This window comes from Mirounga angustirostris, unplaced genomic scaffold (genome assembly GCF_029215605.1).
Source record: "Mirounga angustirostris isolate CCGP_5_RB_7025 unplaced genomic scaffold, mMirAng1.0.hap1 SCAF_1, whole genome shotgun sequence".
Taxonomy (NCBI): domain Eukaryota; kingdom Metazoa; phylum Chordata; class Mammalia; order Carnivora; family Phocidae; genus Mirounga; species Mirounga angustirostris.
Genome location: NW_026991709.1, coordinates 79,522,808 through 79,543,679, shown reverse-complemented (window position 1 = coordinate 79,543,679; position 20,872 = coordinate 79,522,808). Strand labels below are relative to the sequence as shown.

General features: G+C 43.3%; 1 protein-coding gene across 4 annotated transcripts in view; it reads right to left on the bottom strand.

Moving 5' to 3' along the window:
- Positions 1-20,872, bottom strand: part of DGKG (diacylglycerol kinase gamma) — a 208,968-nt gene that overhangs the window by 154,308 nt on the left and 33,788 nt on the right. For all 4 annotated transcript variants that reach the window (XR_010409214.1, XR_010409213.1, XR_010409215.1 and 1 more), the window contains exons 2-3: positions 20,053-20,363; positions 7,320-7,396 (exon numbers count right to left, since the gene is read on the bottom strand). Coding sequence is in view for 1 of the 4 variants with exons in the window: in XM_045903201.3 (XP_045759157.1) it covers positions 7,320-7,396; positions 20,053-20,119 (144 nt within the window). In the remaining 3 variants the exon portion in view is untranslated. The remainder of the gene's footprint in view (positions 1-7,319; positions 7,397-20,052; positions 20,364-20,872) is intronic.

Sequence of the window (20,872 nt, the reverse complement as noted above, 5' to 3'; positions counted from 1 at the left end):
TAACTGATCTTCCCTGGATGAACCTCAAGAGAACAGGAGAGGGTATGTGATGGCTCAGCTGCTCTCAAAACATGTCCTTGTGAAGGTTTTAGGCACTGGGAGAAGAGCAGGAAGCCAAGGACAGAAGGTAGAATCAAGAAACATGCCAAAAACTAGAACCTCTCCCTGCTGTATCTCTCCCACTATTGCCTGGCTTCTGGTCCCGCGCTGGGAGCAACCATGCCAGAAAGGGCTGCTGTACTCAGCAAACACTCAACAAAGACAGTTTGCAGTGAGTCATCACTGGCTCGTGCTCTGATAGCATCAGATTCTTCATCAAATCGGCAGATGCTCCTGGAAATCACTGAGGAAGCTCTACTCTAAGATCTGCTGTGAAGGCTTTTGTAAATAATAACAGCCATGAGAATAAAATCCCTTTTTGGGAGCCTACTTGGCTCTCCTTCCAAAATGTTGATAGCATTTAACCCCTTGTCTCTTCTAGAAAATCTGGGAGCCTTCCCAGAATCATGAGCTGGCTTAAATATATACATCCAGGTCTGGAATACAAAGTTTTGGCCCTAAAAACAAGCGATGCCCTCTTGACCCCATTGGGAGGGAGCTCACAAGGCAGTTTCTACTTGCTCCAGGCTATCCTTTGCAGAGTGGAGGAAGCCTGATTTGGTTGGACAGAGGATAATGCAGGCTCCTAGCAGATTAAGGGATCTCTAGATTCGTATTTCTTGTGACAACTACCACCAATATGTCTCTATCTTTTCTACCCCTGAGTCTCTGTGTTTCTCTTTCTGACCCTGTCTCCACAGCCTCATCACCCAAGTGTTCTGCCCCACACATCCTCCTCTGTATCAGTCTGCAAGAGCAAAATCTTTTCCTCCTACTTTCCAAGTGGAACCTACCCACTATGACCCTTGATTCCACCCTCTCTCCATCTGAAGGCATCTCCCAGCATCTGCTTCTCTGCCTGCAAGCATGTTCAAAGTCACTGTTCCAAAGAAATGGCTGGATACTCGAGTTACTAGCCTGTCCTTCTTCTCTTCCCCTTCTATGTGCCCTGGCCAGACCACACTAGCCTGTTACCTCTTTAGTCCCATTTAGTCTGGGTTCTAGCCCATCACCTCTGAACCCACTCTCTTGAAAGTCATCAATTCAGTTGTCTCTTTTCTGACTTGCTCATCTTTGGCTTCTCTGTAGCATTCCATCCTCTCTTAAACTTTGTTTTCCATGTTGTTGTGCTATTTTGGTTTTCTTCATTCTCTGATTTGACTATTTGCTGATGGTACTGTTATATTTTAAAAGGCTCTTTTTGCATTGTCTTTTCCTTCACACTATTTAAATTGACAAGCATTGTTTACAATGTACAATTGACTCTTGAACAACATGGATTTGAACTGTACAAGCCCATTTACTTGTGGAAATTTTCAATACAGTACAGCACTGTCAATGTATTTTCTCTTCCTTATGATTTCCTTAATGACATTTTCCTTTCTCTGGCTTCCTTTATTGTATAATATAGTACAGTATATACAATACATATAACATATAAAATATGTGTTAATCAACTGTTTATGTTAAAAGTAAGGCTTCCAACTTTAAAAAAAAAAAAAGTAAGGCTTCCAATCAACAGTAGGCTATTAATAATTAAGCTTTTGGGGAGTCAAAAGTTATATGTGGATTTCCGACTATGTTGGGGTAGAGCAATCTTAACCCCCACGTTACTCAAGGGTCAACAGTAGTTTTGAGCCCCAAAGTGTCCTGTTAATCTTATCAAATTGAGAACTATCAGCAGAAAATATTTCTGGAAAACAGACTATACTAAATGATTTTTAAAAAGAGCAAGTTTAGTTAAACCAAGTCTAATATAACGCTCTTCAAAAACCAAAGTTGAAAGATCATCAAACAAGAGCAGTGTGGGATTCAGGGGACCTTGTGACTGGTCTCAGCTCTACCCTATTTTCCCCTCTTTGTGAACCTCAGTTTCTTCTTCAGCAGATGGTGAGTGCTGAATGAGAAGATCTCAAGTTCTCAGCTTCTATTAACTCCCTCCCTCAACCAGCTCTTCTTCCTGACCCTGCAGTTTCTGCTAATACTGACAATACCAGGCTCCATTTTGAACTCCCAGTCATTGGAGACTAGGTGTTGTCCCTTCCTTTTATTCACTGTTCTTTTGCCACGTCTGTCACCTCCAGGTCTTTTCTGTGTGTCCACTGTCCAGCTGCCTCCACCCAGACGAGAAGCTATAGAGGCCCGGTGTTCCCTGGTTTCAGACTTCTGTTCTGTACCTCCTACCTGGACCACTGCAATACTTCTCAATTTGCCTCCACCCGCATCTGTCAGTCCTCCCATCTCATCCATCCTTGCCAGATTGATCTTCCCAAAGCACAATTCTGAACAGATTGCTTTCCTACTCAAAAACATTCCATGCCTACTAATTGCCCATGGGAGAGGTGAGATCAGTTTTAAATCATATGCCCCTCTATAACATTTTGAGCATGCATTCCCATTTATCTTTACTTATAAATTGTATACATGTACTACTGTGCTCCTCTATTACATACTATAAAACATACACAAGAGAAGAAATTAGAAAATAGAAGAAAGATGAGATAAAAATCAATGTGAATAATGAATCATGGAACACTACATCAAAAACTAATGATGTAATGTATGGTGATTAACATAATTAAAAATCAATGTGCATAGAAGGTCTAATTTGCAATGTTCCCACACACCAGGGGATCATCCTGTGTACTCCTTGAGTCCTCTGGGATTCACAGCCCTCCCATAATCCCACTCCAACCTAGATTTATAACTACTTCAAGCTCTGAGATCATTCTGGTCTTTTCTCCTATTATTCCCTATGTGTACCTCTACCCTGTGTCCACACTGATCTCCATGTTCTTTCCTGGTCAAGCCTCCATGTGTATCTCATAAAATGCTTCCTTCTCTACCTGTTAAAATTCTAGCTATCCTTTAAGGTCCAGCCCAGATGTCACCTCCTCCAGGAAGCCTGGTATGATCCCTTGTACCTGAATTTCTGTACTTTTCCACTTCGGTTCATGTCCTATGACACTTTTATCAGCTGCCCTCTTATTAATACAGAGTTGTTTATGATAAATATATCCTTAGTTTCTCAACTACATCTAGAGATCTGGGAAGGTAGTGAAATATCCTATTTTATCTAAGTATCCCCATATCACATATGACAGTGTTTCCTGATAGGTATTTTAATGGCTGTGGGGTTTCTTGCTGTACCCTTGGCTGTCATCAATTACTGTAGGGTCTATTCAGTCAATATATATGTACTGAACCTCCTACATACAAGAAACACCTTGGGGAACATACACAGAGGTCTATACCTTCAAGAGACTCAGGTGTTGAAATAATTCCAATACAGGATCAATAGTGGTGCGTACAGGAAAAGTACTGACAAACTATTATGAGAACTTAGAAAACGATGATTGAACCCATGTCCAACCATTCATGACCCTATTCAGGGGAACGGGATGGCATAGAATAAGCCCAGAAACAAAGGACATTCACACCAGAAGAGCCCAGACCTCCTCATGTCACTGAGGTTCTGAAAGTTCAGTCACGTGCCCAGCCATCAAGCAGCAGAGTAAAACCAGAAGCCTGATCTTCTGACTCCCAGTCCAGTGCTCCTGCTCCCGCGTCTGTTCCAGGTCCCAGTGCTAACATATGGCTCCCTGTCACTCTCTCCAAGAACCTCAAGTACAGTATGCAAAAAAATGTGACTGTGTACCACTCTCAGAGTTGTATCTGAGTTATGAGAGAGTGAGTTCTTTATGAGCAGAAGCCAGGCTCAGAGGAACTGTTAGTGAATGTGGGTAGAAAGTGGTTTACTATGCCCAAACCAGATAAACAAACACTATGAGGCATGCTGAGCCATGTCTTTGCTCTGGAATAACATGCTAGGCACTGTCATGACGCAAGCCTGTTTTTTCCCAGAAACTGCCACTTTCATATAGGAACTAACTGGGAAATTGCTGTTTCTGCAATCTGTTTCAAGTGCGAATTTTTGCACAGGTCAAGAAGGGAGGGGAACCAGATGGACAGCTTACTGTCTATAGGGCAGTTTATATACATGATCTCATTTAAGTCTTAAAACAACAGTGTGAGGTGTGACTATTACTGCCATTTGGTGAATGAAAAAAATTCTGAAAACATGAATAACTTGCTCAGAGTCATAAAGCAAGTGGCAGAGCTGGTGGGCTCTGTGCTTAGATGTGTCTGAGTCTAAGATCATAAGGCCACCAAGCCACCTTGTCCCTTTTGCTCCACTGTGTTCTGCTTCACTTTCTGGCTGTTGTCTGCTGTACTTGGTTCTCCAGAGAATCACTCAGCACTGATGGGCAGGGGCCTGCTTGTCACGGCCAGATGCACTTGTATTCCTGGCCTCGCTTTCCTAGCTACTTGCCCCTTCCCACAACTAACTCATTCTTTCTTGAGACATTTTAGCAGCAGTAAGCCATCAAGCTCAAGAGAAATTAAATTCTTTTTGTTTCCCCAACCACGTGCGGGGACATTACACCTACTAGAAGCCAGCCACACTGTGAGAGAGAATACAATCAGAGTGACAGAGCTTCCCTGGGACACAGCAGTGCCAGGCGTACAAAGAGTGGGGGCCAGCCTGATGGAGGCGGGGGTGGCAGCAGGCTAATAACAGCCAAGCTGCTCTCTGCTTCTGAAAGTTCCTGGGGCCTTCACACCCTCAGTAGCCCTGACCAAATTGTTCCCCTCCTACTCTTCAGCCTCAGGACTGATGGGCTGATTAGCAGCTCCCACCCTTCTTTGTTCCTGTGTTTTTGGAGCTGGGAGGGGGGGGTGGGAGGGGCAGGGAGTTCTTTGCTGGCTCTGCCATCTTCTCTGCATGGCTTCTCCACAGGAATGTTCTTTGAAATGGTTCATTCTCAGTCTGGCTCTGTATGGGCAACCTTCCTCCTGCTTCGTTCTCCTGAGGATTGGTACATTTGATCCAAAACCCCTGCTCAGGTAAACCTCGAGGACATGTGCTTTGTTGGTTCGCTGCCAGTACCCAGCAGCAGAGTTGACTCAAGGGTCGTTTAAAGGATGACAATACGAATAAATAAGTGACCTGTCTTGTCCCAAGTTTGTCCTGCTGATCATTTTTCTGCAGTTAGCCCTCATGAAAGGACCCAGGAGCAGGGAAAAGGAAGCTGAGTTTTAAACATTCTGAGGAAAGGAGCCAGAAGGGAAATAATAGTGGGTACCGTTTTTAAAGTGTCCTATACATTTTAAAAATTATCTCATTCCATCCACTCATCTGCAAACTTCCATGTCTTTGTTTGTTGTTATCTTCAGGTCAAAGATGAGGCAAGTGAGGCTCAGAAAGGTGTAATATTTCAGGCCACGTTGCTGGTTGGCATCAAAGGTAGAAGTCTAACCTAAGGCCATGTAACTCCAGAGCCTGCCAATAGGAAGTAAGTTCTGGAGGGCAAGAACAGTGCTTCTTCACCTTTATATCTTCCACAGTGCCTGGATGTTCAAGAAACATTAGATGACTTGAATCTGAAAGTAGTGGAGGTCTTGCATTCATTTATTCATTCAACAAATATTTCTTGAGTGCCTGCTATGAGCCAGATTACTCCTCTGGACATGGGGGATGCCAAAATGAACAAATATATAGCAGAACAGATGGTGAGGAATACTAAAGAGGACAATAAGGCGGAATAGAGGGATAAGAAGCATCAGGAAAGAGGGCTTAAGATTTTAAATAGAGAAGGTGATATTCACGGAGAAGGTGATTTGAGCAAACGCTTGAAGGAGATGAGGAAATAACAATGTGGATATATGTGGGAGAAACAGTCTAGGAAGAGGCAAAAGCAAATGCAAAGGTACTGAGGTTAGAGCAACCTTGGCTTGTTTGACAGCATCAAGAAGGCTAATAACAGCTGGAAAGGAATGAGGAGGAGAGTAGCAAGAGATGAGGTTAGAGAGCAGAGGGAGGTACAGATGGTAAAGACCTTGATTTTAACTCTGAGTAGGGGGTGGGGGAACCATGAGGGATTGTAGGGCAGAGCAATGACATGATCTGACTTAAGTTTTAACAGATTGCTCAGGATGAGCATGAAGAATAGACTTTAAAGATCAAGAGCAGAAACAAGGAGCCCAGTTAGGTGACTATTACAATAACCTGGGCAAAATATGGTGGTGCCTCAGGTAAGGGTGGAAGCGGTGCCTGTGGTAAGATGTGACTAGATTCTGGATATATTTTGAAGGTAGAGGTGGCAGGGTTTGCTGATGAATTGGACGTGGGGTGTGAGAGGGAAAACTCAATGATGACTCCATAGTTTTAGACTGAAGAACTTGAAGAATGGAATTGTCATTTACTGAAATGGGGAAGACTGCAGGAAAAACAGGTTTTACAGGGGAAGATCAAAGAGCTCAGTTTAGCTCCTGTTAAGTTTGAGATCGCAATTTGATTTTTTAGTGAAAATGTCAAGTTAGAGGGATGAAAAGAAAATCAGGAGAGTGCAATGTCCTGAAATCCAAGTGAAGACAGTAGAGGAGGATCTGACCAACTGTGTCCAATGCTGTTGAGTAAAATGCCTGTTGAGTTTAGCTACATGGAGATCCTTGGCTATCCTCACCAGTGGTCTTAGTAGAGAAGTGGGGGTTATGCTCTGATTGAAGGGCTTTCAAGAAAGTGGGAAGAAGAGAAATTAGAGGCAATGACTATAGACAAATTGTTTGCACAGTTTTGCTATAAGGACAGGAAAGAAATGAGGTAACTGGAAAACTAGAGTCAGGAGAACAATTTTAATATAGGATAAATAAGTATGTTAATATGTTGATGAGAAAAACCTAACAAATAGTGGAAAGCTGATGTGAAGGAGATATATATACAGAGAGAGCAATGCCTGTCAATAGACTAGAAGAGGATGGGAATGAGTGCATACCTGGAGGAGCTGAACTTACTAGGAGCATGGAGAGTTCATTCCTAGTTACAGGAAAAAAGGTACAGAGGTGGGTGAGGATCTTGTGGAAGATCTCTTGTGATTGTTTCTATTTTCTCAGTGAAGTAGAAAGCATGGTTGATAACTGAGAATGAGGACAGGAAAAGGGAAAGATTTGAAGAGAGAGAGGAAGGTATGATGTAGTCTTCTAGGACAGTGAGAGAATCATTAAACTTGGCAAACATATAAATGGCTCATTTGAGACTTAGGAGAAAATATGTTGAGAAACAAGTTCTTTAAAATGAACTAAATTTTTAAGAGTGGAACAAATTATGGAAAAGCTAGAATATAGGGCTTTTTAAAGGCTTGAAATGGAAATGTTCTTACCTCATGTGGGTCATATTGTTTGAGGCTCCCACCCTCATTAAACTCAGCCAAGACATCCTTTATCTTCTTGGAAGAATCTGGAGAGACATAACGCACATGTGAAATATTGGTGAACAGCTAATGGGAGCTGGGCCAAGTAAATTCTCCCTGTCTAACCTTGGTTATGATGGAGCAACTCCTCATTTCCAGGGCTATGTGGAAAAATGTCACCCTTACCTGCCCTTCTGCCCTCTTATTTCTTTTCAGTATAGTCTCTCTCCTACTGTATGAACTATCTTTCTAAAACACAAATGTGATCTGATCATGTTCCTACTCAATACACTTCAATGGCTCTCCGTTTTCCCAGGATAAAGCTTAACTCCCTTAGCTTGGTATGTAAGTATGCGGTGATTTGACCTAGCCCATTCCTTATCTCTTACTTTAACCTTCCACTCACCCCACTTTTCAGCCACATCAAATCACATTTCCATAAGTCCCTGAATACACTGTATTCACTCATTCATTCTTTCATGGAGTCTCTTCTCTATGTTGTAAACTTCACTCAATTCTTGGTACCCAGCTCAAATGCCAACTCCTTTATCAGTGAGAATTCCCTCTCCTGGATCCCACATGACTTGTACACAACTCTGTAACAGCACTTGTCATATAGTGTTATAACTGCTTCCCTTACTCATCTCCTGCCTCAGTTCTACCTTGAGATCTCTAATTGGCTAGTGAGGCTTTGTATATCATATCATGGTCTGACACATAACTAGTGTTCAGAAAGCCAATATACTAGGTGACTGCATAAAATCTGAGCAGAAATTTTAAAACATTTAAATTTTTGATTAAATAAGATGAAGGGACATTAAGTCCAGTGATGCTCTGTCCTTGGTGCTGAAACAGAGACTTGGGATTCATGAGGCATAGTGACTTAGAAAATTTTCCTTTCCATTGGAAATAATTTGGAAACTACCAGAGAAAATGGTGGCTTCTTCTTCTTGAGTTTTGTAAGGAAATTGGGAGTTTAGAAAAGGGAGTCAATAATTGTCATTATAAACACATCCTGAGTGCAACCTGTGTATTTACCAGAACTCTAGACAGAGAAAATCAGGGTCTCTGTGCTCTCCTTGTCTCGCAGTACTGTGGATAATTAAGAGCTTCCCAAGCTCCATTACTGCCATGATTTGAACATCTGAGCAAAGGGCAATGTTATTAAAAATTGACATAGTGTTCCTTGGTGTTTTTACAGAGGGCTACACTCTCTCATAGGCCTGTGTAAAGTAGATGTGCACATGGGCTGGGCTGTTCTCCATGGCTCTGCTGACTTGGATTCAATCAAGCACAAGTTATAATCATTTCAGGACTGAGACATACTGAAATGCCACAGGAAAATGTTGATGTTGCCTAAAAATGGACATTTCTTCCTGAAATGCAAAACAGATGCTGAAAAACTAATAGCTCAGTGAGATCCAGGCAGCAGATGTCATCAATTTGGGCTGCTTCCATTCAATTCAGAAGACACTATGGAGGGTAAGATGCTGCAAGGGACTGTTGATGAACTAGCTGGAGAGATTATCTGAATAATTGTGGTAATGATGGCTACCTCTTGTTGGGGGCCTTTACTGCATATGCTTATATACTCTCCCCTGCCAATCCATGCACATTTGGTTATATTTTCTTTACAGAAGAAGAAGCTGAAATTCAGAAAAATTAAGCGACTTGCCTCAGAGGGTTTTAATTCAGGTCTAATTTGGCTCAAAGTCTATATTACTTTCCCTTAAGCACTATTCACTGTTACTTCCCAAACACTTGCTAACACAGGGAAAAAGGTAATTAATGCTATAGCAATAATACAGAAGCTCTAGGAAGCACAGAGCAGAGAAGTAGAATGAGCAGGACAGAAGTAAAATTAGGATGATAATAAGCTTGGGTGGGGGCCAGGGATGTCCTATACAGGAGGTAGACTTGAGCTGCAGTGTAAAGAATGAGTGAGGTTTGAAAGGCAGACATAAAGTGGAAAGAGTATTCTACGAAGGGACAGGGTGAACAAAGATGCAGAGATGGGCATCACAAGACATCTAAGAAAGGTCAGAACCAGAGAGTAGTTTGGGGCCAGATTTATGGGAGTCTTGAGTGCCAAGCTAAGGACATTGATTTGAAATTGTTAAAGATTTCCTGAATAGTGGAGTACCATAATCAAGTCTCTGTTTTCTAAAGGCCACTCTGGCAACAGAATGGAAGACAGCTTAGAATTAGACTAGGGCTCAGTTAACATTACATAAAAATTATATTCAAATCATTCCACGGGCAGCCCAAATACTTAGAAAAGACTACATTTTAGAATCTATTTTAATGGGCGATTTTCAGGCCAGCCAGTGGTCAAATGTGGATTGCATTAAAAAGTCAAATTTGGAAGCATGGGTACCCTTGGTGTGGTTTCTGCAAGAGAAGTAAAGAGCCAGCATTTTGACTGAGAACCCAGGGAGTGATTCCACTTGAATTCATACTTTTAATATTATTGTCACATTTTAGAGATTCGATGGTTGATCCTAGCAGAAATCCTATTTTTGTTCTAAGTGACTACATATTTGTAAAATCCTAATTTATATTTAAATGTATGCTATAAATGCATGCTACACACACACATGCACATATATGTATATATACATACACAAGTATGTTCATCCTATGTTCACATTCAAATAAATAGGCTTTAAAAAGAAAAACAGAGAAAGTATTTTAAAATCTCTGATTAATAGCCTAAAATTAAATTTAAAAAAAAACAATCCAAGAGATTGCTGGTTCCTAGATTTCTGTGAGGGGTGTCCTTCAGCACACATTTACTTCAATTTGCTTCATGGGCCTTAATGAACTCATAGTGTCAACACCTGCCCTTTTTAAAAAAGGGAGAAGATCTAATTTTCAAATTTGAGACCCATTCCTTTCTCCTGGAATGTCCTTTAATATTTTATTAGTTCTATTTTTGACAGGTTTCCGGGCTGGGTTTCTACTTGCCTGAGGAGCAAGTGGGTACTACTCCATTCTGTTTCATCTTATGACAGCTAAGAACAATGAGGGACCTCTTCAGAGCTTTCCTTGATCTTATCCCAGGCACCGCCTGTGGGTCCAACTGCACAGCCTCAGTAGAGAGCAGAAGCCTCTATAGTAGTACAACCACCAGACTCGGAGGAGATCCAGTTCTATTCCTAAATGTCTACCAGAGGGCCATGTCCACAGTTCTTTGTAAGAACTCCTATTTTGTTGAGTGCTTACCGTATGCTAGGCACCATCCTAGTAATCTTATATGTTTTACTTAAATCTCCACAACTACTCTCTAATGTAATAATGGTCCTTATTTTATTTTATTTTTAAAGATTTTATTAGAGAGAGAGAGGAAGAGAGCACAAGCAGGTGGAAAGGCAGAGAGAGAAGCAGACTCCCCACTGAGTGGGGAGCCCAAAGTGGGGCTTGATTCCAGGATACCAGGATCATGACTTGACCCAAAGGCCGATGCCAACTGACTGAGCCACCCAGACACCCCAATGGTCCTTATTTTAGAGAAGAAAAAAACAAGGCTTATGAAATTTAGATGATTCTTTCAAGGGCACACAGCTAATGAGTGGGTGACTCTGATTTTTAGCATATCTAATAATGTGACACAGCTATTAGATTCACTGGATACGTGAACATGGGTAAATCAGAAGATAAGGCACTTCCTCTATGACAGTGCCTCTCAAACCTGGCTACATGTCAGAACCACCTGAGGAGCGTATGTACATTTGAAACCCAGGCCTCCACTGAGACCAATTAAGTCAGCATCTCTTTTTTTTTTTTTTTTAAAGAAATCTAATTTTAGGGGCACCTGGGTGGCTCAGTCGTTAAGCGTCTGCCTTCGGCTCAGGTCATGATCCCAGGGTCCTGGGATCGAGCCCCGCATCGGGTTCCCTGCTCGGCGGGAAGCCTGCTTCTCCCTCTCCCACTCCCCCTGCTTGTGTTCCTGCTCTCGCTAACTCTCTCTGTCAAATAAATAAATAAAATCTTAAAAAAAAAAGAAATCTAATTTTATTATATTATGTTATGTTAATCACCATACATTACATCATTAGTTTTTGATGTAGTGTTCCATGATTCATTGTTTGCATATAACACCCAGTGCTCCATTTAATACATGCCCTCTTTAATACCCATCACCAGGCTAACCCATCCCCCTCTTTAGATACTCAGGAATCAAAATATTTTAAAGCTTCCTGGGGATTCAAATGTATAGTCAAGGTTAAGAACTGCTGTTCCATGAATGTAATTTTATTGTTAGAAATTAAGACTCTCTTAAGAAGCAGCTAAACTTGTTGGATAATTATTGCAAAATGAAGAAAAGTTTATAACTCTGCTAAATCCGAAATCACCACGCTTGGCAGACATTCTCCATTGCTGAAGTGGACAACACTAAGGAACTTTACCCAACAGGTCAACTTATTCAGCTTCGTGGCAAGGCAGGAATACATTCTGTATTAACTTGCACTGGCTGAACCATCAGCATGCAGTTTTACCCCAAATCAGGGGTCAAGAAGGCTCTTTTCCGTGATCAAGGTCACTAGTAGTAACAACTACCCTAAGAAGTTTCAATCCCAAACTGTCTCTTTATGCTTTATGTGCCAAGAATTCTGGGACCTTAACCAAACACTTGTTCCTAGTGTTTGAGCACTTTCAAAGCCTTTTTAAGGAGAAAATTTGGCCCAACTCACAAGCACCTTCACTGCCACGCTTGTGTGGGAGAGGGATGCCCTTCAATGGAACAAGCAGACAAATTAGGAAATTCAGTGTTTACAGCAGAATGTCAGCGGTGCTGCTGGAACAAGAACCCAAAGTTTATGGACCATCTTCTAGTTAAGAACACTGAGTATATGAGCACTAGTCGGGCCATTAAACTCTGAAATAACTATAAATCAACATTTTCAAATGGGAACCTGAAAACCCATAGATGAGAGTGAAATTATAAGATGCATAATAACTCTCCATGCCTCAAAGTCCGCCAAGAGCATCTCAAACTGAACACGTGTGGGAAATGCCTAAGGGTCAGGTTTAAATGGTCTGATTCAACAGGAACTGAGTCGGGGCCTCACATTCTGCATTTCAAACAAGACCCTCGATGATGCCAATTATGCAGGTGCATGGACCTCACTTATGATAAGGCCTTAGTAACATTCTTGTATATTTGTGGCTGACTAGTAAGGCTTGCCTGTCACAACATAGACAAAACCATGATACTGAGGATAGAGGAACATATTCCATGGGTTGAGAAGACCACAAATGACTCAACCCTGGGAAAGAAAGACACAGAGAGGGGAAAAGATAAAGTTGGCACATGAAAGGGGGGAAAAAACCTAGATTTTCCTTCTTTTGAGGATGGCTAGGATGTATGAGTAAGTTTTATAAGTATTCCAGGGAGTCAAGAACACAGTGAGGTGCACAAAAGCAGGAGTGCAGTTTCCCAAGGGTTCTAGAAAGATGGAGAATGATGTCAGAACAGAGATGCCAGATCCAGGAGCAGTGCATCAAAAGGCCCACCTTTTTAGCCAGGAGGAATCAGGCCCCAAAGTGGAATGTGGGAAGCATGTGTAAGAAGCCCAGCCTCGTAAGCATTGACACATTCTCCCAGCTACACTTCTTTTCCTGTGCAATGTTTCTCCCCAGCATAGAGCCCATTGCCTGGCATAAAATCAATGTTCAATAAAGATTCATGGAATAAAGGAGGACTAGAAAAGGGATTTAGGTTATTGTGCTTGTCCCGTATGTCCTATATTTCCAGGGGCATAGGGAAAAAAGCTGGACCAGTGGTTGTTAACCTTGGCTGCAAGGTGGAATCACCTGGGGAGCTTTAAACACTACTGAACCCCGGATTCTACACCTATAGATTATGATTAAATGATCCCAGGGGTGGGGGGGGGAATGTGTGGACAGGGCACTGGAAGGGTTCAAAGGCTCCCAAGTATTTCTAGTGTGCAGCCAAGGCTGAGGACCACCGAGGTCTACCAAGCTAACTACTGAGGGGAACCAGTGAAAGTGATAACTCTGCTACAGTGTTACATATAGAATAAGGGGGAAAGACTTTACATTGAAAGTAGAGGGTTTGGGGGCTCATATAAGAGAACCCTCTTTAGGATACTGAGATTTTCTGATTCACCATAAATGCTCTGAATGACTGGTATGGCTTATTTGTATAAGCAAAATTGGTATTGATAGCAAAACTTCCCACTTTTTCTTCAAATAATTTGGCCTCATTAGTCATAACCCAAATGAAGGTGGAGGAATGGATCAGACAACCTGAACCTTCTTGTGACTAAAAGTGTGGTCCCTGGACCAGCATCATCAGCAACCTGGAAGCTTGTCTGAAATGCAGCATCTCAGAACTATCCCAGACCTACTGAGTCAGAATCAGCATTTTTAACAAGATCTCCAGGAGATTCGTGTGCATATTCAAATCTGAGAGCTACTGTTCCGTAGAAGTTTATCCCTATCCATAGATTCTGTGACTGCTTGTGGGTAGAGTCCTAGTCATCAGAATGAAAAGAAGGCCAGTTACGCTGCAAGAGACATGGGTGAGAAATAGCTTGTGGTTTCCTTCCAAGATGGAAGCAATGAGACATGACACTTTATGGACCCAGGACTCCCAAGAACATTTGACTCTCACTCTGCTGGCCCATATAAATAATAAGGTTTCAATGAAGCTTACTTAGAGCTTTACATTGTTCTATAAACCAGCCCTAAACATTTTCTCTGACTCCCATATTAAACTGACAGGTTTGAATTTTGAGCTGTAATTTACCTACATCTTAAAGTCAGAAACTTTGCGTTGATCTGATTCTAATGAAATATATTTCTGAATAGCACAATTTACTGATTTATTCTCTTTAAATGTACTTTAAAATTTTGCTCTATTATAGTTTGACATACAAATATATATAATATTTTAATAAATAATATAAAAATATATATATATTTTCTCCCCACTGTATCATTGAAGGTTGAGCTCCAATGGGTACTTTTTGTTTAATTTATTGGAACTGGATTGAAGCAAATTGAATTTGACCTGGGATTGAGAACTTTGGTTCTAATTCTTATTCTACCACTGACCTTCTGTGTGACCTTGGAGAAGTCACTGAGCAATTCTGGACTCAGTGTTCTCATTGAAAAATGGACAAGAGTTGGATTTGATGGTGGCTTAAAATTTCTCCCAGGTGTAAAAAGTCTACAAAATCTAGCAACCATGGGCTGATGTTGAAAATGTTTGGTTTAATTTCTTGGAGAGTTAAAAGTTAAAATTGATGCTTTATCATTTTTTTCCTTTTTTCCCTTTCTGAAAAAGTGGATAGTTTTGTCCTTGGGAAGTTATGGAAAAATAACTGTCCCTCCCCAAATATCAGGATTAGAAGGATAATAAACCCATTATATCTCTATTTGAAGCTGTTAGGGGAGGGTCAGTGGGAGGCCTCCCCACAAGCTCATGCCCTCTGAGGTGGAAAAGAAACCTGTTTCAACATAGAAACTAAGTATTATAAGGGCTAATGATGGTCATTTGATCAACTGGATATCTAGGGAAAGAAAACTCAATTGCTTTTAAGTCAATTCTGTTCTGTCTTAGGCAGGTTTGACCATTAGGCATCAATGAATTCCTTGCTTTAAGTCTTTCTTTGATGATTTCCTCCCATTAGTCCTCGGGCTACTTCTGGAAGCCATTCAAAATTAATGATACACCTCCTCCCTGCAACAGCAATATTTATTTATTTATTTGAATCTTCCCTTCTCCTGCAAACAGGCATAGTACTTGCAGGCACTTCTTCATAACCCTGCTGTGAGGCCCCTCACCATGCTAGTGGCACTTCTCAAACACATGCCGGTTTGTCCATATACATCATGCACTGTGGTGCCCAGGAATAAATTCAGCTCTCAAAGAGGTCTGATCAGGGCAGGACACAATGTGGATACCAGGTGGCCTTACTAGACACTGTGAGTCTATTAATACATCTTATGATCGCAAACAGCAGTTTGGTTAAATAAAATAATGTATCAAAAGAGATCTCAGCAACCCCTAAAAGCCTTGCTTCTGGAAAGTTCTGAACAACACAGGAACACCTCATGATATACTGTGCACTAGCTAGCCTCCAAAGACGGCTGTCCACACTCTCCCTGTGCCCTGTGTGAGCCGCTCTCCCATGAGATGTGCAGTCCATTCCCTGGCCCCAGTGCGTCTGGGCCAGGCCAGTGGAATGTGGAGACAGTTCTGTTTAGGGACCTCAGAGTCCAGGTGTTAAAAAGGCCTGCTTTTATGCTCTTGGGAGTCCAGGGCCACATGTAAGAAGTCCAGGCCAGCCAACTAGAAAAAGAGGCCACATGGAGAGGCCCCGGGAGATGACAAAGCACTTGGAGAAAGCAATCTGATGGAGGAATGCTGAGGTAACAGGATGGCAGTGAGTAAGCCTGCTGGATCCTGGGAGGCATCCCACCCAAAGCCCCAAACACTGTGGAGCAGGGACCAGCCATCCCAGGTGTGCCCCGTCCGGATTCCCGAGTCACAGAATTGTGGGAGAAAACAAAATGGCTGTTTTAATGCATGAGGTTGAAGTGGTTTTGATGCAGAAGTAGATTAACTGAATTGAATAGATAATTGTTAGGGTGAGGAGAACAGCATACGAAATAGCCTCGCATGTCTATTTTACACACACACACACACACACACACACGTAGTGGTTATCACTGGGAGATGGGATCATGGGTAGGTTTAAATTTCATCCGTTTTTCATTTTTGTACTTGATTTTGTGACAAAAATATCCCTAATATCACATGTTTTTTACAAACACTTTACTGACTCACATTAAGCTTACCATATATATATATGTATCAACTGTGTGTGTGTGTGTGTGTGTGTACATATAAAATAAATACCTACACCTATGAGGGCAGTTTTAACATGGCTTCTCCCCCACCCCCCTGCCACCCCCAGCAGAAGGCCACCAAAGAAGGTACAGGGTTTTTGTTATATAAACAGAATACACCAAGAGCCTCTTACTCTGAAATTCTTGGCCCGTCCTACCTGGTAACCCCACTGGGGAAAGTTCCCAATTCTTAGGCTATACACTTCGGCTATTCCACTACCGCAAAGCTCCTGTTTATGTAGTTATGAAGAGCAGTTGCTATGGCAATGCAATATGACTGAATACCAGCATGTGGCTAAAATTGGTAGAAGTGCCTTTTCCAGGGTTTCCTCTGAGGATTAATCATTTTCCAAGAACTGTAGCTTTTTTTCCTCTCCTGTTACAACAACAGTGCCAGGGCACTTGTCCAGTCTTGGGACATGGATGAGATGAGGAGGAGTCAGAGAAGGACAAAGCTGATGGTTGAAAAAGAGACCCAAGACTCAAAGGAACCCTTTCCTACTAAATAGTCTGGTTTCTTTTTGACGCCTGCCTCCCCTACTGCTTTGCCACATGTGGACCCCTCTGTCCCTCCACTCCCTCCACCCACTACTCTTTTTGCCCGGCCATCTTTCAGGTTCTTCTGTCTTCTTCTGACTCCTCTCCCTTCTCTGACTCCTGAGTGTAGGCAGACTCTTGGTCCTGTTTCCCACCTTCTCATCTCTTTCCTCATGTGCTTGTTATCTGAAGTGCTTTCATTCCTGTTGTTCCCTCCTTGCTGCCTCCACACAATGATTCCAATGTCAGAGCTGGAGCCTAGCTCTCCTGCCCACTCTCTTCCCACCACCACCCCTCTGAGGCCCATAGGATACCTCACTTGGAAAGCAGTATCCTCCACAATGGGCTCTTATTTATCATTCCAGTTCTTGCCCCCAATCCTTTCCTACCACCACCACCACTTGCCCTAGGCTCCAAGTCTGTGACCTGCTTGCCATTCTCCGAAGCTACCATGATGACCTCTCTTCCCTGCTCCCCAAGCCACTTCCTCTGCCTGCAATGCTTTCCCCTCCTCCCTCCTACTAGTGTTTCTGGCATCTGGAAACCACACCTGCCTCAGGAAGCCTCCCACCAGGCTAGGCTAGTTCTCCTCCTCTGTGTTCCCCACTTCTTAGCACCTGTCATACTGAACATCATTGTTTGAGTCCCATCTATCTTTCCCTACTAGGCTGGGAGCTCTTTGAGGGCAGGGATTGTGTCTCCCTCATTGCTGGTTCCCTGCAACCTGGCGCATATGAATGAAGAAGTGGATGTGTCATCACCATCCCAAAATCAACATTCCCAAACCGCCCCCACCACCCTTGAATACTAATGTTGGCATCTGCCAAAGATTCACAGTCTTCAGGGGTATCTTTGCTGGCTTCCTTTCATTCCGCAAATGTTGGTGATACTTCTACCACAGATTTCCACAGATCAGTATTTGTTCACTGCCACAGTCCCTCCTAGCCCTGATACTCAGCTCAGACTAGATTTCAGACCCTGATCTACCTTCCTGATCTGACAGCTTCTATATTCAGGCCACCCTGCACACAGCCACCAGATTCATGGCTCTGAACTTTGCCACCTTGGTCCCAACCCACACTTTGACCCAAGGCCTCCTACTATCCCCATGCCTCCTCTGTCCTCCTCCCCACCCTCCTCTCCTTAGAGCCTAGAGGTTCTCTTCACCACCCATACATATCCCTCTCTGTGCTTCTCTCCCTTTGTTTCTGTTGTTTCTCTCCCTCCCCCACTATCTACTTACTATTCACATTTTAAACTTCTGTCCTCCATAGAGTCCACCCAGCTAAATCCTCTGTTGTGGGGTAAATTGTATCCCCTCCCCCCAAATTCATATGTTGAAGTTTTGACCCCCCACCCCAGTGCCTCAGAATATGACCTTATTTAGAAATAGCGTCATTACAGATGTAGCTAGTTAAGATGAAGTCATACTGGAATAGGGTGGGTCTAATCCAATATGACTGTGTCCATATAAAAAGGGAAATTTGGATATGGAGATACACATACACAGGGAGAATGTGGAGAGACAGGGAGAAGAGAGCCATCTATAAGCCAAGGAGAGAAGCCTAGAACACATTCTTCCCTTGCAGTCCTCAGGAGGAACCAACCCTGCTGAGACCTTGATTTTGTACTTCTAGCCTCCAGAACTGTTAGATACTTTCTGTTGTTCTAAGCCACCCAGAGTGTGGGTACTTTGTCACAGGAGCCTAGCAAACTAATACACTCCCCCATACCAATTTCCTCTAGCTTTAAATTCCCTTCTCATTTATGTATTCGGTTTAGACAGCTCTGCCAGAGGTATTTGCCTGCTGCCTTAAACCTGCCTTTTGCTTGTGTTAGGAACACATTTCTGATTCCTTAACAAGATTCTGATTCCTCAAGAGCAAGCCTTTTCTTTGTGCTTCTTTTTCATCCCTGACTAGGGCCAGTCTTTGGGTGACCTACAGAGCATGGTAAATGAAACGTAGTTTACCCTGGAAGGTGATGCCTTGCTCCTTGTCAATACATTACAGAGTCTCTCTAAGCCCATCAAGGTCAGACAGGAGGCCATGGGCTCCAGGGAGCCAAGAGGGAGACTGGCCAGAAGTCCCATGGGGGGCTCCTGTTGACCATGGGGAGCACAGAGTCATGGGTGTCAGGCCTGGGAAGAATCACAGGGAGAGGTCGTCTCATCCAACTCTCTCATCGTGCAGAAGAGGACACAGGCTGTGGGGGTTCGGGGCTGTCACATCACAGAGAGCAAGACCCACAGGTGGCACTGAAGCCCAATATTTAGACTCCCAGACCAGGGCAGTGGACAAGGGCTGCCTGCCCCATACGAGCGGGGCAGGCTGCCAAAAGGGCATACAAGGGCTCCCTGGACAAACTTTGGAGGGCAGGTCAACTTGCCATTGGCCTAGTGATTTACAAAAGCGCCAGAATAATTAACAGGAAGGGAGAGGTGATTAGACTAATGGGGCAGGGCAGTCAGTGCAGCTGAGAAGTCTGCAAAGCAAAGGGCTCTAAAACGTTGGTGCCACTGTACAAACACCATGGTCACCACGTGTGCAGAGGGCAGTGGTCAGGTGGCGTTCCAGCCTTGGCAAATTCCTGTCATGTCAGGATTAGGAGTAGCCTGCAGAGGGCACAGCTGGGTGCCCACATGTGAGCATCAGCCTTGCCACCAAAGTGTCCTGATGCGTTGCAATTATTCCTGGGTATAACTACTGGGAAACCAAGAGCCCCCGTTGAAGAGCCGGGCTTATTCAGAACAAAGTCAAGAAAGAGACACACATCAGCATTCTGTTCTTGCTGAAAAAAGGCACTGGGTCCAAACACAAGCGTCTATTAAAGCCAGTGATTGAGTAACCTTATAACTACGCAGCCTTCAGTCTTTCAAAAATTATGCTATACACAGGAGAAAATACAGTATTATGTTAGGCAGAAAATGTAGACTAAAAAAAAAAAGGTACTGTATACTCAGGAACTCAACTATGTAATGCAATATGCACAGGAGGGGAGTGTTCCAAAATGTTCATGAGTCTGGCTGTGATTTTTAACCTACTCTTTATTTTTTCCCCTGTAGATTCCAAATTTCTATGGTGAGCATGTATCCTTTATAAAGTGTAAAGATAATTGTTTTTATGTTTCAAGACACTGGTTCTGTGTTTATAAGGAAATATAATCTGTCAGGCCCAACCTCATTCTCTGTGGCTTTGCAACAATTATACCATTCTGCTCTCCAGAAATGTTCTCCCCTACCAAGAGGAAATCCTGCCCCAGGTGGGTCAATCCATTTACTCACATTCTGAGTATTTCTGGAGTTGGTCAAATTCCTCTGGGGTGAGGGAGACCCACCGTTCTTCACTCATCTTTAAGCTGGCTGTGAGGGCTTGAGGCCAGGGATGGAGTTCTGTTCACCAGGGTGAAGCTGAGGCCCAGCCCAGGGCCTGGCTCATTGCAGGTAGGCGATGGACCGGCCCTTCGGGAGACTCTGAGGATCCCCGGGTCTATGGCAGTGGTGGGCACCTTTCAGCAGATGTGAGCAGGCATGTGCTATTGCTGCAACAGCATGCTTCCATCCGTAGTCAAGGTCGTCAGAAATCCTGGCTCCTCCTGGGCAGAAGTAGAAAAGACATTGTGAATGGGAGTGTTCGAATTCGTAAGTCACCCTTCCTTACAAAAGAAATCCCCAACTGTTCTCTGGGGACAGGCCTATGGGAGGCAGTGGTTCTCGGGGGGGGGGGTGTCTCCCCAGGGAAGTCTGAAGAGGGCGTACAGACCAGACCAGCATAACTCCAGTTGGGTGGTCCGTCTGAATAGGTATTCGTACTCCTCCACTCAGGAAATTTTACATGTCTCACAGGAGAGGTGTAGTAGGACCACCTGAGGGCATCCTCAAGGCATGAAAACGCCTCAGGCTGTCAGATGCCTCACGAGTTAAGTAGGGACAGTACTTATCTGCTATGATTTGAAAGGTAAGCCGGTCTCTCCTCCACGGATTTCTGAATTCCACCATTACTCTGGACATTCAAATACCCGCAAGGCTGGCTAACATCCCAGTGACTGAAGTGGTTTCATACAAAGGTGATTAGAGGGAAGACCTGCCCGCCCCAGTGCAGGGG